The 26843-nt window shown below is 40.7% G+C and overlaps 1 protein-coding gene across 4 annotated transcripts in view; it reads left to right on the top strand.

Annotated features, from left to right (window-relative positions):
• Positions 1 to 26843, top strand: part of EFCAB11 (EF-hand calcium binding domain 11) — a 157092-nt gene that overhangs the window by 41839 nt on the left and 88410 nt on the right. The window contains exon 6 of one of the 4 annotated variants that reach the window (XM_053224824.1): positions 5177 to 5200. The exons of the other annotated variants lie outside the window; for them this stretch is intronic. Coding sequence (XP_053080799.1) covers positions 5177 to 5180 — 4 coding nt within the window. The 3' untranslated portion in view covers positions 5181 to 5200. Of the gene's footprint in view, positions 1 to 5176; positions 5201 to 26843 lie in introns of those variants that run through there. 4 annotated transcript variants of the gene reach the window in all.

Raw genomic sequence — 26843 nt, 5'->3', positions numbered from 1 at the left:
CACGGGGCTCAAACCCATGAGCCGTAAGAACATGACCTGAGCCGAAGTTGGATACTTAACTGACTGACCACCCAGGTTCCCCTAAACTCAAAATTTTTAAAAGTGAAATTACCTCCTCAATCATTTTTATTCCCAATTAAGTTAGTGTTTGATATAAACACTATAGGCTAGTGTAGTATTCAGGACCATTTAGTTTCCTCTCTCTTTTAGTTTCAGATTTTCATTGTAGTTCTTAGTCTTTGTGTTTTGAGGGTGCGACTATGGTGTAAGAAATCAAATTAGTGTTAGTGGGTAGATTCAGTTTTCCCTAATGACTTACTAACCACAATATATCTCCTTCTTATGTAAAAAAGCCAAAGCGGATTACTACTTATTTGACTGACAAGGAAAGGCATTTCTAATTTTATTTAGAAGCTGAAGTAAATTACTTTACCACAAATTAAATGTGAAATAAATATATGATCCTCTCTTAATGAACAAAGCTGGTTGAGAACCAAACAAGTTTGTAGTAGATCTCTTTAGCCAGCTGGTGGTGCTAAAAACTCTGATAAGAAACTAATTGGAAAGAGAGGAGGTTAATCTGGAGCCTTCCTTAATAAATGTTATTTTATTAGTTTTTGAAAAATTAGTACCACAAGTCTATGTATTAGTACCAAAGTATTACATCTTCTAAGCTTAGGAAGCAACCCAAATCTCTTGGATAGACAGCAGGATACGTTTCTAGTAAACTCTTGTAAAAATGACATTGGCTCCCACAGTATTCACATATTGGAAATTACGTGGTTGTGTAACATCTGGCTTCATCCTGGAAATAGCCCTTAGCCTGTTGTCTAGGGAATTGAAGTATGGACAATAATGCATGTCCGAGAAGCATACCTGGTTCTACTTACGATCCAAATTTAGACTTGAGAAATATTGATTACTACTTTTTACCCTTAACATGCTTCTTAGGGCTAGTTTTTTTGCTTAACTCTTTTTAACCCCTTGTTTTTTTAAGGCCAAAGAAGTCCAGTAGAGCAATAGTCTGTTCCTTGAATGTGTCCTGAGATGCAGGTAGCAGATCAGAGAGGCCTTAGAGTCAGGGAGAGCAGGTTTTGAATTTCCCCACGCATTTCATAACCGTCTTCCTGTAGTCACTTACGTACATTCTTTACAGCTCAGGTGTAAACATCTTTTTCCCCAGAGTTGGCATAAGCATTAAATGAGACAATGAGTGCTCCTTGGGTGTTGTTTCCCTGCGCTGCCCTCATTCGAGGCGCAGGCTGGGACTCAGTCATCTGAGCCTCTGCTCTCCCCTGGACTTAGCCAGGCCTGAGGACAGCAGGTCCTCTTTGGGTCTGATAATGCCTCGTGCCCCACTAATGACAAGATATTTCTAGGTTGTGAAGTTCCACAGGGATTTTGTAGACTCACTGGCTCACAGAAGAGATAGTTGATCTGGTTTTCAGATATGTCCCTCTCTGTCCTGGTGATACTTACCTGTAGGTCAAAATCTGCCTAAGCATTGAAGACTGGGGAAGGGAATACAAGATTGCTGAAAGCCGTAGCAAAAGGTGGTCCCTCAGAGTTGGTTTATCCATTCATTTGTTTGTTTCACTCTTTTTGAGACTTACTGTTCCAAAGATGAACTCCAGAAAAGCTTCAAAATATCTCTAAGAGCTGCAGACTTCAAGAAGCAGGATGCTTCCTGCTTGGCAGGAACTGATAGGCAGCCCTTATCTGTGTAACAGGAAGATTATTTAAACATTCTTTGCAATGTTAGGGGCACCTGGGTGGCTCAGGTGGTTAAGCGTCCAACTCTTGATTTCAGCTCAGGTCATGATCTTATGGGTTTGTGAGAACAAGCCCCACATTGGGCTCAGTGCTGGTGGTGCAGAGCCTGCGTGGGATTCTCTCTCTCCCTCTCTGTCTGCCCCTCCCCTGCTCACACACACTCTCTCAAAATAAATAAATAAACTTAAAAAACCTTCTGTATAATGTTATAAAAATCAGTTATAAGGTTACAAATTTTTAAAAACTTTTAAAAACTCTGAGAATAAAATTTATTTAATTTTCCGCAGCATATTCTGCGTATAGAAGTTTGAAACAAGTTGGCAGAGGTTTCATTGTGATGGTAGAATCATTAAACACTATTAACTAATAGTATGGCTGTGTAAGGTACGTAGTTTTTTTTTTTTTAAATGTTTATTTATTTTTGACACAGAGAGAGAAACAGAGCATGAGCAGGGGAGGGGCAGAGAGAGGGAGACACAGAATCTGAAACAGGCTCCAGGCTCTGAGCTGTCAGCACAGAGCCTGACGTGGGGCTCAAACTCACAGACCACGAGATCATGACCTGAGCCAAAGTCGGACACTCAACCGACTGAGCCACCCAGGTGCCCCTAAGGTACGTAGTTTTTAGAAAGGGCACAGCTGATATCTTTGGTTAGAGCTCATTGATTCGGTCTTTGCTTTTCTTTGATTTAAAGATCACAGAATTGTGGCATCGAATGGTGGCAGAGTCTTGAGACGTCATGTACACCATCTCTCTCATAGCTAAGAAGATGGAGGTCAACGAACTTAATGGCTTACCCAAGGTTACAGAGACCTGGATCAAAACTCGGTCTCCTGACTCCCAATTCAACCAGCGTGTTCTTTTTCTGTCCTAACTTCTACACGAGGAGTTATTTTCAGTGTAAATAAAAACAAGTGTGTGTATGTTCAGCCTTCATAAACTTTCATACTAAACACAGAGCATTGTTTCTGCCCGGTTATCACAGTGGAAACTTTGTATCCAAGACAGCTAATTAAGATGCTCCTACCTACATTTTGGAGCAGAGTTAGGGGAGGGCCGGGAGGCACATCATAACACACAGTTCTCAGAGCAAACAAGTGCCTGTGTCTGTTACCCTTACAGAAGCAGGCGGGGTTTTCATTCCCCGTCTGCCTTACCTGCTCTGCTCCTCATCTCTGGCTAGATGAATGACATCCCCTGCTGCAGGTGTATTAGTAATTTCTGAGTTTGTTCCCCACTAAAAATGACCTCATTGTTTTGTGCTTCTTTTCCATACTTATACAGTAACAGGAAAATAAACCAGCTCTGAGTACAGCCCACAGCAGAAATCTTGTGCTCTTTATGCAAGTTTGATTTATAGACGTGTACTGCAGAGCAGAGTGACTATGAAACATTCATCTTCCCACTGCTAGTTGCCATGGAAATCAAGTACACAGAGCAGTGTCATTCCAGTCCTGGTGATGCCCGCAGTAGTTTATTCCTTTGTTGTTCTCGTTTCTTAAGCAACAGCCTCGCATTCTTTCATCGTTACAATTAATCATGCACGCAAGTTTTTATCTTTCATCTCAAATAGAAAGTACTAAAAATGTCTGACAAAAATAGGGAGAATTTAAATACCCTTGTAGCTTTAAATATGCATTTGTGATTTTCCCCCTCAGTCCCATTGGAAAATAGGTCATGTAGAAAAAAAAAAAAAGCACATATTAATGTACAGAAATTTCAATCAAGAGAGCAATAGAGAAATCTGAGCAAAAAGCAATGCTACGCTCAGGAAATCTTCAGGAGCTTCAGACTCTTGGGCCTCCCGGTGCTTGGAACTAAATAAATCTGCATTTTGGGTAATGCCAACCAAAAACAGCCCTTGAGCTATATATTATCACCTCTCCTTTTGTTTTGTTTAGTTAGCCTCCTTATGAGTTTGAACAACCTGAATATTTGCTGGATAGATGATGGTAGATTTTTTAAAGAGTAGGGAGGCTTTTTTTCTTTAAAGGTTAATAAAGTTCAAGATTTTTTTACAGAGTAAGTAAAAGGAATTCTGGTTATTCTTCCTTTTTTTTTTTTTTTTTTTGCCCCAGTTTAACTTAACATAGTTCATAGTACCTACCATGCCAACAATTAGTAAATATTTGCCAATTATCTGCCTTATTTCATGGAGCTTCTGGCCAAGTCTCTTGGTTAAGAGAGCATGTTTGGAGTAAGTGTTCCTTTGCTTGTTGGCTGGGAGACCTTTGAGAAATATCTCAATTTACCTTGGTTCCCTTAACTGTAGAGTGTGCAGCTATAAATTAGGATAATAATGGGTTGTTGATAATAATTCTTGCAAAGCACCTAGCTCCTTGCCTGGCACAATATGAATGCTCCAGTGGGGGATAGTGGTGGTGGTGGTGATGGTTATTACTGGTAAGATTACTGCTCTCACTGCTGTAACTATGCCAGGCCAGGGCTGAGTGCTAACATGTGGAGTGAGACTCCCTTGATTTCATCCCCAAAGCCCAGGACTCTGTCTTTAGGGTCGAGTTCACAGGTGATTGCCAGTGCTGTTACTTGGGCTGTATAGACTCCTTTTATCTCAACACTTTGTCTCCTAGGATTTTGGTATTGACAGGGGTATTGACAGTGGGCCTTTTATCTGCAAATTGGCCATCAATGTCAATGTTGCAAGTTTCTGTGACTGGACCTGTTTCTTACAAAGGGCTGTGTTGGGATGGAGGTGGGGGGAGCGGGCTACCTGCTCCTGTCTTGCTAGGGGAAGGTTCTAGTGTTTGTCTACAGAGCCTGAAATAGCCTCTGATCTGCCGTCTCTCCACCCTAAAGCTCCCGTGTTGCTTTGCAGTGGCTGCAGCCCTCCTTCAGCCCTTCTAGAATTGAAGTTTTCCGAACGGGTGGCAGACGCTTTCTTTGTTGAAATTCACTCTCCTTGGCAGTCCTCCAGGGCACACGGCAATGCCTATTTATTTGATTTAGCTTTTGTTTGGCTCGCCTTGTATTTGGTCTGTTTTGCTTTGTGCAGATCTTTTTCTCTCCAAATTTTCATGTTTCGATTCCTTGGACCTCATTTCTATTTATTTTGCTGGCTGGCTTCGTAGTATTGCTAAAAGTTGTTTGCTTTAAGCGATCACAAAATGAGTAGCCTTAGATTCATTGGTCTTTTCTCTCGCCAGCCTGATCCATAGCATGGGAAGTAGCTCACTTTTGTTAATGATAAGAACAAAATGGCCTTTGTGTTTTCCCCTTTGCCACATCCTAATACTATACCACAGTGTCCCCAGTTCTCTTTCTTTGTCGTTTCCTCTCCCCTAGCCAGTAGGCTCATGTCAGTTTTGAAAAAGAGACAGTAGTTGAACTCTTCTGAATCCTGTTTTCTCCCTTCCCGGGTGTCCTTCCTGCTTCTTCCCACAGGTGAAAGATGCTAAAAGTCAGACTCTCATATCTTTCGTGTGAAGCTCTCAACACTCAAAGTGCCATGGGTACTCAGAATACACCTAATACATTTTTTGTAAAGAACTACTACAATTTAATTTAAAAAAAAAAGAAAGAAAGCTGTACACCACACCCCACCACCCCAAACAGGCAATTCATAGAAGAGGAAACCAGAAGAGATGCGCAAACACAAGGAAATACAATTTCACACCTACCACATAAGCAAAAATGTAAAAGTCTGACGATATCCCAGAACACTTACACATTGCTGGTTGGGATGACTGCATTGGACACAGCGTATACAGCTTTCAAATCGGCAACTGAAATTTAGACCCTCTGTGGATACTTGGTAATGTTTCCAGATCCTCCCTGGATGCCTGATCGTATGTGTGGTCCTCACCGTATACTTAACGTGCAACATGACTCCTGTCTTCTTGCCCCCAGTCACGTTAGGAGGGGTCTCTGCCCTGTGCACTTCTGTCCTCAGACTTATGTCTTTTTCTGTCTTAGAAATAAATATGTGTTATCATCTACTGCTTTGCAGACACTGGGAGGATATGAAAGGAAACAAGACAAGCACTGCCCTGCCCTCGAGGAGCTTATAGTCCAGTTGGCGAAATAGGTAGTTAGTATCCAAGATGGTTAATCCTGAAAGGTGACTGCAAAGCATTATGGGAATGTACGCGAAGGATGCCTAATGGGGGCTGGGGATGGACATGGGGCTGACTTCAGAGAAAGCGATCGCCAGTGTGAGAGTGAAGGATGGAAATAGGCAGGGAGGGAGAGAGTGTCCTACGCAGAATCCATCTGCAGAGGTCAGCAGCAGAGCCTGGCGATGCGATTCTACCAGCTGAGAGTTCCTCCATACAGCTGGTCTGTTACTGAATCCGCTCGCTCTCGTTTGTCCGGGTGGGTGGCTAGGGCCAGAAGGCTAAACACAGAGTGATGGGGCTGGAAAGGTAGCCACAGGACAAATCATGGAGGGTTTGTACATTTCAGGAAGTTTGAACTTTGTCCTGAGGACAATGGAAAATCATTGACAAAGTAGGGAAGTGACGTGATCAGATTTGTGGTTTGCAGTGTGGAGAGTGGATTCAAATGTGGCAGGCGTAGCTTCCTTCTATCAGGGTTGATCCCAGGGACCACCTTCCCATACTCTTCTTCTCCTTAACCCCACTGCGTGTCCTGATCAGCAGTCCAGCTTCTTGCAGTTTCCTGATTAGCACAAAGACTTGCCCTAAACTCTAACCTCTTTTCTAGCTTCCTGTCCTGAAACCCAGAACTCTGCCTTCTCCTAAGCTTCTAGCTGCACTTGTGCTAAAATAAATGAGTCATCTGGGACATCCACTAGATTATCATCGTGTGGCCCAGAGAGTCCATTACTTTGCTGACTAGCTTGGGTCCCCGGGGACGTGGAGGCCAACTTGGATGTAACCTGAGCTCTGACTCCTGAAATTCATTGCAGTTCACACACTTGGCCTTTCCTGCGCAACCAGACCAGGTCAGACTTGACCTGGGAGAATTCCTGTAGCCTCTTATTTCACTAGCTATTCCACGCTGGTTTCCATTACACTCCCATGTAGGACAATAAAAATGAGAAGAGGGATTGAAGTGAGATGAATTGAACTAGCCAACAGACTTTGGGGAAGTTACTTGACCTCTGTGTGTGTCAGTCACCTCATGTGTAAGATGCAATTATGAGAGAACGTACGTCACAGAGCTGTTTGGGGGTCGTACGAGGGACCACATGGGAGGACACCGTGCGCGGCCCCTAATAGGTACCCACCGTTCGTTAATGTTTTAGTGAAGGTGTCCGGCCCATCATAGAGCAAGAAACAGGAGAACATAAAAGGCTTTTGAGTTCAGGAATAATTTGCCACCACCGAATGGATATTCATCTTGAAAGGTCTTCTCCGCCTCTCCACTGCGGATAATGGAGAGATGACAGTAATACTACACCCCCGCCCCCCCCCCCCCCCCCCCCGCCCAGTCAGGGGTCCTGACCAAGTTGGCTTCATTTCAGATCTGAGATTTTATTCTGTTGATTTTGTTCCAGAGATCGGCTGCATTTTCGTGAAATGAAATCCCCTGTGCATTTCATCAATTGTGCTTTCTTCCAAAAGACAGTCACGATATTTGTCTCAACTTTATAGTTTGAGCCTCCCAGGACCAGCCTTTCTTGCTTCTTAATAGTGATAATAACAGCCACTAGTTGATCAGAGAGTAGATGACAACTCTCTCTCTCTCTTGATTCATTCCACAAATGAGTTCCATGTGTAAGGCACTAAAGAGGGTCCCTTCCGGTCTATAAGAGCAAATCAGACAGGACAGTCTTTCAGGGAGTGACTGTAAGATTAGGTAGAAAACAGTACCTACTGCAGAAGCACAGAAAGCTGAGAGGATTTAATTCCAGCCAGGGCAGTCCCAGAATTTAGCAACGGAGTCCGGACTTGAAAAACCCTGGGAGGAAAGGCACCCAGAGAGAGAGAGAGAACAGCACAGACGGTGAGCGGATGGAGGGGAGTGGGAGGCAGTGGTCGCAAGGACGTGATAAAATAGTGAACACGACGCGGGTGCCAAGCCCTGTCCGCAACCCTTTGCTTGTCGTTAACTCCTTTGATCCTCACAGCAGCCCTGGGAGGTGGAGACTGTTATTCCTCCCATTTTACAGATGAGGAGACCAAGGGGGGCAGAGCGGCTGGGTGACTTGGCAAAGGTCACCTGAACGGACAGAAATTGGCCCTGACCCAGACAGTCTGACTCCAGATTGGAAGCGCAAATAAGCACATCCGTCATGCAAGGGAGAACCTTTTTGTCTTTCCCTTTTATATCTCGCCCCATGTGCACCCTTGAAAGGGATTTTTGAATCTCTTTATCAATCAGGTCTACTACAGTTTACAGATTTTTGAAGGAATCATTTTATTTAAGGGCTCTTTCCAGTTCAATTTCAATGGAATAAAGATCTGGACAGCATATAAATTTTCACAGTAAAAAATAGAGCTGTATAATCTATGGCTATAACCCTTTTCAGAGACCTAAGGCTGTGGATATATGAAAACACTTTAGCTGAATTGTACACCCTTTTTATAAAATTCCCTGATTTCTGACAATTTGGTCATAAAACCTTTTGATAAAAATCTCAAAAACCTCATACTGCAAAACTGTAAAATGTGACTGTGTTAAGGGCCAAAAAAAATTCTGTATTTTAGACTCTCATGAACTGTTCAAACATCATAATGGGAAACATTTATGGCTTAAATAATTGAAGTCCACGTTTCTCAGACTCCATCTACTCCTCTCAACCTTTTGTTAGACCTTCAGACAAATCACCAAAGTGACTGGCTTGAGTTTCTCCATTCCTCTGCCTTCTCTGTGGTGGGGGAGAGGGATGTGCCCTGGGCTGTCATTCAGCTGTTCAGGCTTGGAGCCCGTATTGTGGGGAACTGACTCAGGCATGTCTGTTAACTTCCCTATACTTCGGTTGCCTCTCCTTCTAGCTTTAAATACCTTGATTCTCTGTTTTCATACCTTTTGTTGGATTACTCTTTAAAAAAGATTCTTGTTTACATTTATTTATTTTTGGGAGACAGAGGGAGACAGAGCACAAGTGGGCGAGAGGCAGGGAGAGAATGAGACACAGAATCCGAAGCAGGCTCCAGGCTCTGAGCCATCAGCACAGAGCCCGATGCGAGGCTCGAACTCACAAACTGTGAGATCATGACCTGAGCCGAAGTCGGACATTTAACTGACTGAGCCCCCCAGGCCCCCTTGTTGGCTTGCTCTTTAAAGAAAACAGTGATTCTAATGTCTTTGGCAAGAAATAAAAAAAAATGCAAATAATTTGCTCATCAGTGTCATCAAACATCGTCAATTTCAGCATTATTTAACAAATGTTTATTAAGCACTTACTATGTGCATGATAAATTATGTGTTTCGCTGCCCAGCATTACCAGTCATGACAATGTTAAATCCTCAGATTTACTTGGAATTTACCTTCTCTGTTTCCCCATTCTCATGTCTGCATTATATACTATAGAATCTTATACTCTTTATTTAATCTTATTTCCTTATATCCCAAGCAAACAGAGCCAAACAGAAAACTCTAATCTCAAAGGGATCCTTAGCATGTTGCAAATTATGATTAAATCGTATTCTTTCCATTTTTTTCGGTGTTAAGCAGCCCCATTTCAACCTACTGGAAAAACCATAGCCGTCAGATGTTCGCATCTAATCCAGATGGGTCAGCTGACATACTAGTTTTAATGGTTTGCAGTGATAAATTTGTCATTGGATTGGAGCCTTCTCTGGGTTGTAAATTGCTCAGACTCAAATGCTATGGAAAATTTACAAGGACTGCCGTTAGAATAGAATGTTTTAAGTTACCTCAGTTGTACTTGGCGGGGGTGGGGGGGGGTTGGTGGGAACCTGGTAAGGGGTGTATCAGATAACCATAAGTTCACATGGCAAAAAAACAACTACTGGGCTGCTTGTCAAATAATAAACTGGATAATGATGATGGCAAAAGCACCGGTCATTTTTTGATGGCCAGGCATTGCCACTATTCCATTCACTCCTCACAATAAGCTAATGAGTTGTACACCGTTGTTATGATTCCTATTTCACAGATAAGAAAACTGAGCTTAGAGAGGTTAAATAATGTTCCCAAAGCCACACGGTTAATGAATAGCTGGCAATGCTCTAAGTTGCTTGTTGTCACCCTCTGTTCATCATATTTAAAGTGAGAGCCATTATCCTTATCCTCAAGTCAGCTCTTTCTTTCTATTTCTGTCAGTGATACCATGATTTTCCCAGCTTCACTTGTGCAGTCAGCATTGATCTTTCCTTTTCTGCCCTGGCTCTTCATTTGTTCAGCCACTGGTCCCTTTGCTCGTGCAGTGTCTTTCTGCTGTCAACCCCTCTTCCCATGACGTTAGTGTAGTAAGTGTCTGGGCCCCACTTATAAGGGTGCGTGCTAAAGTCACCCTCTGCCCCCTCTCCTCAGGTTCTTCTAACTTCTCTCCTGATGAGCTAGGACCTTCACTCATCATGCGCATGACTCCTTTCTGGGATATCCCTTCCTCTGCATCCTTCTCTGTGAGCCCTTCCGGCGAGGTTGGGTTCCCTCCTCTGTTGCGTGACCTGATGCGTCCGTTCCTCAGTGACTGTCCCCTCTTCTCAGTGTTCGTGATGGTACTTCTTTATCTCATTGTGCACTGAGCACGTGCCACCTGCCTTGCATGCCATACGGCTCCTCCTGCCTGTGATCTGCCTCTCTCCCCCAGTGGTGCTTAGGACCCCTCATGAACATCTGGAACATTGCTGTGTGCTCGGAAGTGCACGTTTCCAGGCCCCACGTGCATGTATGAGGACAGCAGCTTTTATGGTAACTGTATGGTAATTCATTGAGTCACGAACTCTCCCATTAATGCCCCAAACCTTATTATTCACAAACCCACTTCACTGGAAAAGGAGCACAAGCATTCATGAGGCGTTCGGTTGTTTGCAAAGATGGCGGTAACAACTCCCTCCACCCCTTCCCTGTGGGCACCCTCCTTTGCAGAGTACCATGGCTCCTCCCATCAAGAGGTGGAGTTTTCCTCCACTGTTTGAGTCTGAGCTGACTTTGTGACTTAATTTGACCAAAGGTTGTGGCAAAGAGTAGCAAACCACCAAAACCTGAGGGTCACATTGGGAATTCCCCTCTCTAAGGATCCCTTCGGAAGCCATGCCTTTAGCTCCATCAGCCCCTGAGGTTTCGTCCCACTGTGTGCACACAGAGGTGGTTTGAGAAGCTTCTTTAATGACAGTGCGTTTTAAAGTTCTGCACCTCGGGGCGCCTGGGTGGCTTAGTCGGTTAAGCGTCCGACTTCAGCTCAGGTCACGATCTCGCGGTCCGTGAGTTCGAGCCCTGCGTCGGGCTCTGGGCTGATGGCTCAGAGCCTGGAGCCAGCTTCCGATTCTGTGTCTCCCTCTCTCTCTGCCCCTCCCCCGTTCATGCTCTGTCTCTCTCTGTCTCAAAAATAAATAAACGTTAAAAAAAATTAAAAAAAAAATAAAGTTCTGCATTTCTATAGAAAGGGTCTTAAAAGTAGGTAATAAATTATGATTGTTTACACACTCTAATACTACAATTCTGTGTTGTCTCTATAATTTCCTAAATGTAATCCAAAGCTAACATTGATTTTAAAAATGCTAATATTTTCACAAGGCTCAGTTAAAAAAAAAAGCGCTTGTGTTCTTGGTTTGCAAACACCTGGAATTTCCCCTCCCTTCTCTCCTGCCCATTCTGTGGAAACAAGGCCTGTATTTGCCAAATAGCAAAACAGCCTTTGTTTGACAATGTACATTTTACTTTTGTGCCGCCGTTGAATCCCACTAACATTTTCTTTCACGGAAAATGACCATTTCTTCCAAGAGTATGTGATTTTTTTTTCAAATGCATGAAGTTTTAAAAATGAAACTTCATTTCAGACAGAATGATCTTTGGTTTTATGAAAGTGGAATATTTTTTACGGTTCTGTGGCTGTTCATCATTTTAAAACCTATTAGTTGTAACAGGTCAGCTTGAAAAATGAGGAGTTTTAAATTTAACTTAGACGAAATACCTCACGATAGATTCTGAAACTGCGCCAGTAAAACTGTGTTTAAATGATTCTTGAATTTGTTTCTTAAGGGATAGTTTTCTCCTTTAAATGTGTATTTGGTAAAGCACAGTAGTTCAAATTCTGGCAGATGTATAGGACTTCCAGATTCATGCATAACGCAGACAGCACTGTTTGCAGGCCTCTGACTCCTAATGACTGACCTAATGTGTTGTGTCTCCTTTTTCTGGCTGAGAGAAGGGATCTCATTTATAAGCATTTTATTCAGTAATATGTTCATATTGCGTTTTGCCTCATACGATTTCTCAGACTACAAGAATACCTGCGACATACGGAGATAGCTCCTATCATCGCTAGCAAAGTACAAGGTAATTTGGATAGCAAATACGTAATGTAATAGCTGTAGTCACAGAATATAATTAAATTAGTGCCTAGTGTAAAAATAGTGAAAGGATTTATTTTTAGTTTTTAATGGATCAGATGAATGTGATTAAAATATGTAAATTAAATAACAGCATTCATTTCCGTGCTGTTCTCTGTGGCATCGGCTCTCGCTAGTCTGTATCGTAAGGAGTCCATTTTCTTCTCCCCTCCCCCACTTTCCAGTAAACCCAGTATTCAAGACCGTGAATTTGATAAAATAGGGAATGCATTTGTTACATGCTTCAAAGCCTTAAAATGGAGGGATTCGTTCATCCATTTAGGAAACAGTTTTTTAGTACCTACTGTGCACCTAGTCCCTTTCAGGGTGCTTGTGGGGAGAGCTGTGAGCAAAGCAAACAAGGCCCCTGCTCTCAAGGAATTGAGTTTAGTTGTAAGACGACCGACAGTAACTGAGTAAACGAGTTAACCTCAGATACGGATAACATGCTATGAGGAAGGTAAAATAATACTTGAGAGAATGACTGAGGGGGAGGTGGGTAGTTTTAGACGGGGAGGCTAGGGAAGGCCTTTTTGAAGGGCAACCTTTGAATGAGACGGAAGTGATGAAAAGCTGACTGGGAGGAGAGCCACCCAGAAACCGGAAGAACATTTGAAAAGGCTCTAGGGACACCTGGGGGGCTCAGTCAGTTAAGCGTCTGACTTCAGCTCAGGTCATGATCTCGTGGTTTGCGAGTTCGAGCCCCGCATCAGTTCTGTGCTGACAGCTCAGAGCCTGGAGCCTGCTTCGGATTCTGTCTCCCTCTCTCTCTGCCCCACCCCGCTCACTCTCTGTCTGTCTCTGTCCCTCAAAAATAAAAGTTAAAAAAAATTGAAAAGGCTCTGAAGCGGGTGTAAACTTGGCAGGATAGGGAAAGTAAAAGACAACCAGAGTGGCTGGATTGCAGTGAGTAAGAGCAGGATCGGGGGTGAGACTCGAAAAGTAGATGGGGGCACAATGACACACAATGACACAGGGATGCCCCTCCACAGGACGTTATATCATGCAATTACTATATTTTACTATATCATATCACGTTCTGTATGTTATTATATATCCTATCGTATTGTGGATATGGTATTACTATTACTTATTTTTGTAACCTTCTCTAAGGTTATAAACCTTGTAAAGAGAGAGATGAAAGGTTAAAGAAGGACATTAAGGGTCCTCAGGAAGTGTAGGTTTTCTGAGCATTTCCGGTAGACAGAGTCACAGCAGTGGGCCGTAGTATCCTTTTTTGTATCCCCACCATCTCCCCACATTAGTTTCTAGTTGTCAGTGAAGTTCAGTTCAGTGGATGTCCAGAGTCCATGCTGGGCACAAGGGACTAAATCTCCCGGGCTGTTACGGATGAACGTGGCAGAAAATGTGACAGACCCTCCCTGGAAGGCAACTTTCCTGGATTGTATCGATCATTTCAGTCCGTGGTCAGCTACCTTTTATAACGTCTTTCTTATCCTTAGGTTACAAATTGTAAAATGATTTGAAGGACCAGATGCCTAATCTAAATGTCAGTGATTTGTAATGTTAATGTAGTCTTCATTTGTTCCTCTTCATTGGAGACACAAGACTTGAAAAAATGATTTTGAGACCTGCATGGTGGGCATCAGTCCCCAAAGGGTTTATCACTTGAATTATTTTTCTCTTTGAGGAAGGAACTTGTTAAAAATTAGCAATTTAGGGGCATTGGGTGGCTCAGTCAGTTAAACGTCGACTCTTGATTTTGGCTCAGGTCATGACCTCATGGTTCGTGAGATCGAGCTTTGCATCAGGCTCTGCACTGACAGCATGGTGCCTGCTTGGGTATCTTTCTCCCCTTCTCTCTCCCTCTCTGTCTGGCTCTCACCCATTCGTGTGAGGGCACACTCTCTTTCAAAATAAATAAACTTTATTTAAAAAATTAACAATTTAGGGGCGCCTGGGTGGCTCAGATGGTTAAGCGTCCAACTTTGGCTCAGGTCATGATCTCATGGTTTGTGGGTTCGAGCCCCACATTGGGTTCTGTGCCGACAGCTCAGAGCCTGGAGCCTGCTTCGGATTCTATGTCTCCCTCTCACTCTGCCCCTCCCGGACTTGTGCTCTGTATCTCTGTCTCTCAAAAATACATAAACATTTTTAAAAAATTAACAAGTAAATACAATACATGAAAGCTTAAAAAATATGTGCACTTTTAAATGAAGCAACACAGATTTGTAGACTCTGTTCTATTATGCTTACGATTCAGGGTGTCTGAGTTAGACTAGGGGATCAGGAAACAATACACACCATCTCCTTTCTGTGTGTCTTCAGACCATCTCAGTCACGATATACTGACTTCCAATTTCCACTGAATTAAACTTTCTAGTGATTTATAAGACATTGAAATGCATTACTGAGAACACTTACTGAGTCTTCCTTCAGAGACAATTAATAAAAAGATTTTGTTACCAAAGGCAACAATTTAGGGTTCCTTCTGGCAAAGGTAAGTTCTAGAAGTTTCCATGGTTTGCTGCTAGTAACTCCATTCCTTGGATGATTGCTTGGCTTTATTCTTTCTGACTCTCATTCTGTGGTTTAATGGATTTTCCCCGTTTAAAATAAAACTGTAGAAGCCAGTGCTACATTTAGTGTCTTATGTCCAGGCATGGGCAATGTCTCTTTTCACTGACTTTGTTCCAGGGGTTATGGAAAGGAGCTGACCAGGCCTCACTGTGACAGGGCATAGTTTTTTCAGCTCCACCCCTCATTCTCTTGTAGATGTACGTGTGGTATGTCAGTGTGTGTCACATATATGTAAAATCATCGAGGCAGAAAAAAAAGTGCATATAAGAAACAAAACATTCCATTTCAAATGTGGTTGAAACCACCCTGGGGAGCCCTGCCTGCTGGCCTTTCCCTTCCTCTGCCCCAGAGATAATCACTATCCTGAATTTTTAAGCTCACTCACGTGTGCCTTTATATTTTATGACACAGATTTATGTGTTTTAGGTAATATATAGTATTGTTTTATTTATTTTTAAGCCTTACATAAACTCAGATTGCTTTTTCTCTAATCGTTATATTTTTGAGACTCACTTACGTTAAGATACACGTATCGTTCATTTTCTTTTTCTGCTGCAAAGCATTCTGTTGGGGCTGGAGGGGCACAGTAGCCTAGCACCCTCTTTTGCCATCCAGAGTAAATGGGGAAATAAATGCAAGTGTTACGAGTAGTAGCTAAAAATGTCAGCACTATCTGTGGGATGGCTCTGTTGAAGGGGTGGATGTGCTGGATTGCAGCCAGAATTAAATAGGTTTCCCCTCAGACACAGGCACCCCACATGAAAGCCTGCCGCTATGGCACTGGGGAGCAGAGCACTGCGCATGCCCCCACAGTCAGGTGGCTCTTACAGAGAAAAGGAGGAGGTACGCCAATTAGGTAAGTCGCTTCTCTAGGAGGAATGGGTGAGGACAAGGGGAGAGGCTGGGAATATTACTCCAAAAGAGGTTCCTCTGCATGGAAATATAAAGATGGAGAATTTCTGCAAGATTGACCTTACTTATCAAATTCCTTTACATTATAGAAGTTAAGGCTTAAAGTTTAAATCATAATGCCTAAATTCTCATTTTTGGCCTCCACTCGTGTAATTACATGAAAGGCTGTATACCACAAAACACCTCTGATCTATCAAAAAGCAAATTCGTCGACCACTTGGAAACTGTCTATGTGTAACAAACCTTTTCCATTTTTTTTTTAAATTTTTTTTTTCAACGTTTATTTATTTTTGGGACAGAGAGAGACAGAGCATGAATGGGGGAGGGGCAGAGAGAGAGGGAGACACAGAATCGGAAACAGGCTCCAGGCTCCGAGCCATCAGCCCAGAGTCTGACGTGGGGCTCGAACTCACGGACCGCGAGATCGTGACCTGGCTGAAGTCGGACGCTTAACCGACTGCGCCACCCAGGCGCCCCCAAACCTTTTCCATTTTAACTAATCTGATGGTAATGCTGTATTAATTCTTTTATTCTCTCCTCAGAGCCTGTAGACATTGTTGTCATCCAAAGGCACTCAAGTACTAAATTACATATCATGCTACTTAGATAAGGAAATTGCATCATGATTTTCTTAATTCTTTGTAAGAGTGGTTTCTTAAAGGGTCACAGACTTTCACCAATGGAAAGATCCCTAAAACTTGGTACAGTCTCTTATTTTACACATGTGAGGTTAAATGACCCATCCAAGGTCACACATCTAAGCAGACATAGGTCAAGGTTGGGACTCAGGTCTGTCAGCCCTGGTGCAGCGGGCTCCCCATTGCAATGGTGTCTTAGTCCATTCAGGCTGCTCTAACAGAAGACTACGGACGGGGTGGGGGGTGGGGATAGGGGAAGGCTTAAGCAACGGATATTTATTTCTTACAGTTCCAGAGGCCGGAAAGTCTAAGATCTAGGGGCTGACAGTTCTGGGGTCTGGTGAGAACTTGCTTCCTGGTTCATAGGCAGCTGCCTTCTTGCTGTATCCTCACATAGTAGAAGAGGCAAAGGAGTTCTCTGGAGTCCCTTATATAAGGGCACTAATCCCAGAATGAAGGCTCCACCCTCATAACCTAAGCATCCCTGAGAAGCACCCCCCCCCAAATACCGTCACATTGGGGATTAGGTTTCAATATATGAATTTTGAGAAGACATAAAACATTCTGTCTATGCAAATGGATTATAAAATTATAGCTTTATTCTCTATTTTTATCATGTTGGTGTGTATTTTTACAGCTAGATTTCCTTGACTGATAGGTTTCGGTGCATTTTGCTTTTCATTGCTGGCATCTTTTTTGTTTCTCAACACTGAAGGAACTGTTTATCATACTTCATTAAATTAGCCTTATGGAAGTAATGTGTACTCTTTTCCTTCCTTATTTTCTACTGGTGTTTACTTGCTAGTCTCTCCAACAGGTTGTGTAAATAAGTGAAGTGTGAAGATAAATTATTCCAAAATGGAGTATCAACAGTTTGCGTACATTAAAACTATGATGTAATAGTTTGAATCTGATGTAATAAGATATAAATTTGTAAATGTACATACTTATTTTTTTAATATACTCTTTCCATGAATAGCTATCTTTTATTTAAGTTAGTGTGTTTAATAATACAATGAGCGCATTCAATCCAAGAACTAAAATACTACCATTAACTCCCATTTACCTACGTTCCCCTCCATTCTGTTTCCCTGCTTTCCTTCCATAGGACCCACTACCCAAAATTGAGTGTTTATTATTCCTTTGGTTTAAACACACACACACACACACACACACACACACACACACACACACACACAAATACATATATGTATATACACATACACACCCATATGTATTTCCCTAACGTTTAAACTTTCTCATTTTAAAACTATATAAAAAAGGTGTCAAATGTATGTAGTCTTTAGTGACATGCTTTTTTCACTCAGTGATATGTTTCTAATATTTATCCCTGTTTTGTGTGGAATTAGAATTCACTCATTTTAAATGTGTATACCAGTCCATTGTATGAATTTACTGTAATTTATCTATTCTTCTATTGATGGGCATTTTGTTTTTCCCCCTAGATTTGCCTGTTTTTGCTATTACTAGTAACACTGTATGGAGAGTCTTTTTTATTTTTAATTTTATTTTAGAGAAAGAGCGTGAGTAGGGAGGAGGGGCACAGGGAGAGAGAGACGCTCAGCACAAAGCCTAATGTAGGGCTTAATCCCATGACCCTGGGACCATGACCTGAGCCAAAATCAAGAGACGGACACTCAACTGACTGAGCCACCCTGGTGCTCCCTTTATGGACAATCTTGTACCATAATTCCTCATGCCCATGTGCAAGTGATTCTCTTAGGAGTAGAATCCCTGGGTTATGAGGTATGCAAATGTTTACTTAGATAGTGCCAGCGTTTTATAATGCCAAATGATATTTCCAAATCATCCCATTAATTTGTAGTCTCATCAATGTATGAGAGAATCTGTTGACCTGCACCCTCTCCAACACTTGGTATTATTAGACTTTTTAATCTTCTCCAATGGAGTGGGTATAGTATCTTGCGGTGGGCTTGATTTTATAATTATATTAATAGTGGATCATCTAACATATGTCTTCATGTTTATTGGTCTCTTCTGTGACATATCTGTCCATGGTTTGTACCTCTTTTTCAGCTGTATTTTTTATTGATTTGACCATGCTCTTTATAGATGTTCTCAGTACAAATATTTTGTCATTTTAACAGATACATTCTCCCATTTTGTGGCTTATCTTTTCACTATCTTCAGATATCTTTTGAAACATGAATTAATTTGGTTGAATTTATGAATCTTTTTTGTAGTAGGGTGATTGTGTCTTTTTTAAGAAACTCTTATTTCAAGGTCAGAGAGGCACCCATATTTTCTTCATAAAAGCTAAAGTTTTGCTCTTGAAAATTAAGTCCTTCATACTTTAGAGTAGATTTTTGAGTATTGCGTGGTGTGTTGGAACTTTGTCCATATGGTTAACCATTATTTTCAGCTTTTTTTTTTGACTGTGCCCTTTTTTCTGTACATCTCTGCCATACTGCCTCTGTTCCTGTGTTTTCTGTTCTGTTCGATTGGTCACCAAACACCAATTCTGCGATGTCTTCGTAAAATCTTGATATCAGTAGGGCAAAGTGTCCCTCTTTACTTTTCTTCTTTAGCAGTGTGTTGATTATATCCTGTTCTCTGCTTTTCCATATAAATTCTAGAGCTGGCTTGTGAAGAGCCAAAAAAAAAAACAAAAACCCTGTTCATATTTTAATTAGCATTTCATTGAGTCTACAAATCAATTTTTCAATTTCTAGAGAATTAATATCTTACTAGTATCGTCTTCCTATCCATGAATATGGTGTATTTTCCATTTAATTATTTTTTAAAACCTTTCCAAAAAGTTTTCTAATTGTCTATACCATCATACCACCACTATCACCGTCATAATCATTATATTTTTCAGTTTTATAAGGTTTTCTAATTTCCAGGCCTTATTCTATTATTTTGTATTCAGTATTCACAACAACCTTATGAGGTAGGTCCTAGTAACAGGAGATATTTTACAGAGGAAACTGAGGCACATAGTGGTCAATTGACTCACCTATGATCAAACAGCTAGTAAATGGCAGAGGCAGGATCTGAGCCAAGGTGCTTAGTACAGAATTTGTGTTTTTCATCACTAATCTGTATTACAAATAGATTTTTTCTTGTGTTGGATTGAGTCCTACATACTTTATTGAGATATAATTGACATACAACATTGTGTAAATTTAAGTGATACAGTGTGCTGATTTGATACATTTATGTCTTGCAATATGATTACCACAGTAGCATTAGCTTACATTTATATCATGTCACACGATGATCATTTCCATTTTGTGGTGAGAACAAAGTCTAGTTCCTTATCAGTTTTGAAGTTCATCATACAGTATTTTATAGTTTTTGTTACTATTCAAACAGTAGCTTTTGAAAATCGTTTTAAAATTACTTGTAAAAACAAATAGAAACATACTTGATTTTTGTATATTGATATAATATCTAGCAGGCTTGTTAAATTTGTAGATTTTTTTGGGTATTTTTATGAAGATAATACTATCAGTGGAAGATAGTAACCATTTTCTTTCTTTCCAATTCTTATGTCTTTAATTTCTTTTTCTTGACTTACGCACTAAGATGAATACTTCCAGTAGTGAGTGTCTTGTTCCCAAAATCAGAGGGAAAGACTTCAACATCTTATCACTTAATTTGATCATAGCTATAGAGTTTTATAATTAGATCCTGTGTCAGATTAAGGAAGTTTCCACCTAGTCTAGTACATAGAGTTTTTAGCAAGAATGGGCATTAAGTTTTATTACATGCCTTTTCTGTATCTATTGAGATGGTGATAATTGGTTTTTACTTTAATGTGTTAATGTGGTGAATGACATACCTGTATTTTAATTTAAACCCTATTTGGTCATGCTATTATCTTTCTTTCTACATAGTTAGATTCAGTTTGTTAATATTTTACTTAAGGTGTGTGTGTGTGTGTGCGTGTACACACTATTAGTACAGGACCACGTTAAAACAAGTTTTCAGACTGAAATTTCTGTACCACTCAAGGTATGCTTAGATCCAAAGTGCCAGTCTGCATGAGGGTCAGTCAACATCCATAAGACCTCTCGGATACGGGTTATCATTTTTCCTTTCATTTTTTTCTTGCTACTTTATTCAGGGCAACTTCCATGTAGCCCTATGGGTATCAGTTAATGTGGGGAAGTTACCCTGTGAGATAATCCATGGTGGGCAAGCCCTGGGTCTTTACTCCTGGTCTCTTCTCCTCTGAAGCCACCAAACCAAAGCCCAGGTGCAGATGTGGACCCTCACCCTCAGGGCAAAAGTGGTTGGGGGAATTTCCACTAACCACTTTGGGTTTGAGCTATCCCAAGCGTATGGCCTGGCCCCACCATCTTTTAAACTCAGTGCCTTTAAGGTAGTTTTGTTTTAGTTCTTATGCAGCATTTTTTTTTTTTTAAGTGGGGGAATTGATCGGACTATCCTGAAACAGAAACTCACATACATTATTAAATACTTTTTCTCTCAAACTTTTTTTTTGTAAATTCTCTTTTCCAGATATTGATTTATTGGGCAGAGCATTGGGTTTACTAAGTGTTGGAAAAGACTAACAGCTTATTTGTAAGAGATGTAGAAAATATATAAAATTAGTAACGCATTTCTAGTTCGGTGGTTCTGGCATTTCAGTTGTGTTCTATGTTCTGTCGCTACCTAAAGGATATGCCTAAGTATTTCTCACCACTATGGTTCCTCTTTTGAATATCATTTAGAAGGTGTAAGCTAGGGGCACCTGGGTGGCTCAGTCAGTTAAGTGTCCAACTCTTGATTTTGTCTCAGGTCATGATTTCATGGTTCATGAGATCGAGCCTCACGTCGGGCTCCCCCCTGAGTATGGAGCCTGCTTCAGATTCTCTTTCTCCCTCTTTTTATGCCCCTCCCCAATAAATAAAATTTTAAAAAACTTTAAAAAAAAGAAGGCGTAAGCTCATTACTTACTTTCATGTGATGTAAAAGCATATTGTCAGGAAATAGTGATATAATTTAATGAACATGCCACTGACTTTCAACTTTTTAATTTCATCTATTATTTATGAGAGAAACAGTACAACGTTTTCTGTTTTCATCAAGGTATTATATCTAAAAACCACTTTTCTTGAACTTGTCTTCAAGATTTATTAACATGCATTTTTACTATACTTACATCAAGTATAAAATAATTATGTTTGACTGCTGATGGGTCTCCAAGGCCGCCACCACCAGGTTTGATGATTCACTGGAAGAGCTCAGCATATAATTTATTTATGGTTACAATTTGTCACAGGAAAAGGATACAAAGCAAAATTAGCAAAGGGAGAGGCACGTGGGGTGTAGTCCAGGGGAGACCAGGTGCAAGCTTTCAAGGGTCCTCTCTCAGTGAAATCACACCAGACATGCTTAATTCTCCCAACGGCAAGTTGTGACCACATGCGTCAGGTGTAGCCAACCTGGGAGGCTCATTCAAGACTCAGCATCTGGGAGTTTTATTGGGATGATTATGCAAACAGTCTCTACCTGGCGTGTACCAAAATTCCAGAAGCCCAGAAGGAAAGCATGTGTTCAACCTAAACCATATTGTTGCACACGTTGTTTTAAGCACAGTGATCCACTCTTAGGAGTTGATGTTGGTGAGAAACTTCTGGAAATCCAAGTTCCCAGATGCCAGCCAAGGGCTATCCTTATAAGCAGGAGAGTAATCAACTCTTTTTTTGCACACAGACTTAACGGCTAAAGTTTTTAAAGCACTTGCTATGTGGCAAGCACTGTTCTTTATTCATTTTATCCTCACAAAAACCGTTTCCTGGGTGAGGAACTGAGACACAGAGAGGTTAAGAAACTTGTCCACGGTTGCACAGCTAATACGTAGTAAATCAGGATTCAAACTCGGGCTTTAGGTTCTGTGACTTATCAAATGTTTTATGGTGTGTGTTTTCTCATTTTCATTTTGTCCCACCTCATGGATAACATGTTTCACACATTTCCATAAAACTGTCATTAAAAGAAATTGTCTTCGGGGTGCCTGGGTGGCTCAGTCGGTTAGGCGGCCGACTTCAGCTCACGTCATGATCTCTCGGTCCGTGAGTTCGAGCCTGCGTCGGGCTCTGTGCTGACAGCTCAGAGCCTGGAGGCTGTTTCGGATTCTGTTTCTCCCTCTCTCTCTGCCCCTCCCCTGTTCATGCTCTGTCTCTCACTGTCTCAAAAATAAATAAAACGTTAAAAAAGTAAAAAAATAAAAAATAAAAGAAAATTGTCTTCATATAACCTCTTTTATTCTTCAGTGTTGCTTCATGGCTCTTAATTTTTAGGTTTGAAAAATTATTCTCATTATCATACACAAACCTTTCTTTATCTCCTAAGCTTTTCTCAACCTTTGTGTTTCTGGATTAGAGGATCTGAATCAGTTTTTTTCCATATCCCTACAGACTGCTTGTTTGGTCCTTGACCACTAATTTAGTTCCACTATTCTTTCTATACCTCCTTTTGGTATCTTCTGGGCTGTAGCAATTAGGACTGCCAACAAAGGAGGTACCACTGCACCATGGTTTATGAACAAAGACAGGGCAGTATTTTCAGCATTTTATTTCCCTCCTTGTAATTCTCGTCATTGTGCTAGCCATATTGTCTACTCAGGAGATTGGACAATGACGTAGAGAATGGTCTTTAAATGCCCCTAGATGACCATCTGGGATATAGCTGATAACTGGCATGACTGATGGAGCTTGCCTCTCTGTAAATGTACTTTAGATTATTTCTTTTCTGACTGAAATGAAGAGATCCACTATTTATATCCGTTCCCAAGAAAATACATTATAGCTTCAAGAAAAGTTGGAGTGTTAACACATGTGCTGAAATATGATACAGATGTTTAATGTCCTACTGTAATATTATTTCACTGTTCAGAATCACCTGCTTTTTTGATCCCTGCCTAAGCCTGCTTGCTTTATTCCATAACACCTGTTCCCAAGAATATATTTACAGCCTGTTGTCTTTTCTCAATGGTTGGCACATATGTTACGAAAAGGTTGAGTTTTACCAGTGTCATTCAGTAAATACCTTAAGGATTCCTTATTATTTACTTTCAGTGATTCTATTTCAGTATCATGTTGTAATAATTGTTTTTACTTAAATACCATATCAGAAGTGTTGATATATGACTCAGCTGTGAAACTTATTTAAATATTCATGGATAGGAAACAAATTATTTCTAGTTTTAACTTTTTTAAAAGAATCGTAAAACTTGCAAACTACTGCATGATAATAAATGTCCTTGTATTTCTATAGGCTTAGAAGGCTTATGTCTATTTTGTTAATGCTAATGTGGTCTCAGACATCTAGACACCTTTGCTACCTTCTATTCGGGTCTTTGCAGTTGTGGTTCCCTGTTTAAACATTGCATTAGCAGGAGCACTTGGGTGGCTCAGTCAGTTAAGCATCCAACTTCGGCTCAGGTCATCATCTTGCAGTTTGTGAGTGAGCTCGAGCCCTGCATCGGGCTCTGTGCTGACAGCTCAGAGCCTGGAACCTGCTTCAGATTCTGTGTCTTCCTCTCTCTCTCTGCCCCTCCCCTGCTCACGCTCTGTCTCCGTCTCTCTCAAAAATAAAATAAACATTAAAAAAAATTTAAACATTGCATCAACAGTAAAGGCCTTCCCTGTCCAGTGTGACTTTGCCCTGCCTTACCTCCTCACCACTCTACTAAGTCTCTATTACTGGTGTTATAGCATTCACAGCACTTACCAATCTCTGACACTATCTTTTCTCATTGTTTGTTTCTCACAGTTGAATATAAAATGATGTTATCTATTCTATCTTGATTACCTCTGGAGGTTCAAGTTAGCACAAAGCACATGGTGGCTTAGTTCTTGTTGAGTGAATCAGTGAATTTGTTAAAGACCACAGAAAAATAAGTTATGTACCCATAACCAGTAAAGAAATCGACTTAGTAGTCAAAAATCTCCAAAAAAACAAGAGTCCAGGGCCAGATGACTTTACAGGGGAATTCTACCAAACATTTAAGGAAGAGTTAACACCTATTCTCTTGAAACTGTTCCAAAAAAAGAAATGGAAGGAAAACTTGCAAACTCTTTCTGTGAAGCCAGCATTACCTTGATTCCAAAACCAAAGATCCCACTAAAATGGAGAGCTATAGACCAATTTCCTTGATGAACATGGATGCAAAAATCCTCAACAAGATATTAGCCAACCAGATCCAACAATACATTAAAAAAATTATTCATCACGACCAAGTGGGATTTATACCTGGGGTGCAGGGCTGGTTCAATATCCACAAAACAATCAATGTGATTCATCACATCAAGAAAGGAAGGGACAAAAACCATATAATCCTTTCAATAGGTGCAGAGAAAGCATTTGACCAAATATAGCATCCTTTCTTGATAAAAACCTTCAAGAAAGTAGGAATGGAAGGATCATACCTCAAGATCATAAAAGCCATATATGAAAGATCCACCGCTAATATCATCCCCAATGGGGAAAAACTGAGAGCTCCCCGCCTAAGGTCAGGAACATAACAGGGATGTCCACTCTCACCACTGTTATTCCACATAGTATTGGAAGTCTTAGCCTCAGCAGACAACACAAAGAAATAAAAGGCATCCAGATTGGCCAAGAGGAGGTCAAACTTTCACTCTTCACAGATGACATACTTGATATAGAAAACCCAAAAGATTCCACCAAAAAAACTGCTAGAACTGATCCATGAATTCAGCAAAGATGCAGGATATAAAATCAATACACAGAGATTGATTGCATTCCTATACACCAACAGTGAAGCAACAGACAGAGAAATTAAGGAATTGATTCCATTTACAATAGCACCAAAAACCGTAAAACACCTAGGAATAAATCTAACCAAAGAGGTTAAAAATCTATACACTGAAAACGATAGAAAGCTTATGGAAGAAATTGAAGAAGACACACACACAAAAAAGGAAAATATTCCATGCTCCTGGATAGGAAGAACAAATATTGTTAAAATGTCAATACTATCCAAAGCAATCTATATATTCAATACAATACCTATCAAAATAGCACCAGCATTCTTCACAGAGTTAGAACAAACAATCCTAAAATTTGTATGGAATCAGAAAAGACCCCAAATAGCCAAAGCAATCTTGAAAAAGAAAACCAAAGCAGGAGGCATCACAATCCCAGACTTCAAGCTGTATTACAAAGCTGTAATCATCAAGACACTATGGTACTGGCACAAAAACAGACACTCAGATCGATGGAACAGAATAGAGAACCTGGAAACAGACCCACAAACATATGGCCAACTAATCTTTGACAAAGCAGGAAAGAATATGGAATGGAATAAAGACAGTCTCTTCAGCAAATAGTGCTGGGAAAACTGTATAGCAACATGCAGAAGAATGAGCCTGGACCACTTTCTTACCCCCATACACAAAAATAAACTCAAAATGGATGAAAGACCTCAATGTAAGACAGGAAGCCATCAAAATCCTCGAGGGGAAAGCAGGCAAAAACCTCTTTGACTTTGGCCGCAGCAACTTTTTATTCAACACATCTCCAGAAGCAAGGGAAACAAAAGCAAAAATGAACTATTGGGACCTCATCAAAATAAAAAGCTTCTGCAGAGCGAAGGAAACAATCAGCAAAACTAAAAGGCAACCGACAGAATGGGAGAAGGTATTTGTAAATGACATACCAGATAAAGGGTTAGTATCCAAAATGTATAAAGAACTTATCAAACTCAACACCCAAAAAAACAATCCAGTGAAGAAATGGGCAAAAGTCATGAATAGACACTTCTCCAAAGAAGACATCCAGATGGCCAACTGACACATGAAAAAATGCTAAATATCACTCATCATCAGGGAAATACAAATCAAAACCACAATGAGATACCACCTCACACCTATCAGAATGGCTAACCTTAACAACTCAGGCAACAACAGATGTTGGTGAGGATGCGGAGAGGATCTCTTTTGCATTGCTGGTGGGAATGCAACCTGGTGTAGCCACTCTGGAAAACAGGATGGAGGTTCCTCAAAAAACTAAAAATAGAACTACCCTGCAACCCCGCAATTGTACTACTAGGTATTTATCCAAGGGATACAGGTATGGTGTTTCAAAGGGGCACATGCACCCCAATGTTTATAGCAGCACTATCAACAATAGCCAAAGTATGGAAAGAGACATCGATGGATGCCCATCAATGGATGAATGGACAAAGAAGATGTGAGATATATATATATATATATATATATATATATATATATATATATATATATATACTATACACACACACACACACACACAAAAAGAATGAAATCTTGCCATTTGCAACTACATGAATAGAACTGGAGGGTATTATGCTAAGTGAAATTAGTCAGAGAAAGACAAAAATCATATGACTTCACTCATATGAGGACTTAAAGAGACAAAACAGATGAACAAAAGGGAAGGGAAGCAAAAATAATATAAAAACAGGGAGGGGGACAAAGCATAAGAGACTCATAAATATGGAGAACAAACAGAGGGTTACTGGAGGGATTGTG

This window comes from Acinonyx jubatus, chromosome B3 (genome assembly GCF_027475565.1).
Source record: "Acinonyx jubatus isolate Ajub_Pintada_27869175 chromosome B3, VMU_Ajub_asm_v1.0, whole genome shotgun sequence".
Taxonomy (NCBI): Eukaryota; Metazoa; Chordata; class Mammalia; order Carnivora; family Felidae; genus Acinonyx; species Acinonyx jubatus.
This window is presented reverse-complemented; position numbering and strand designations above follow the sequence as displayed.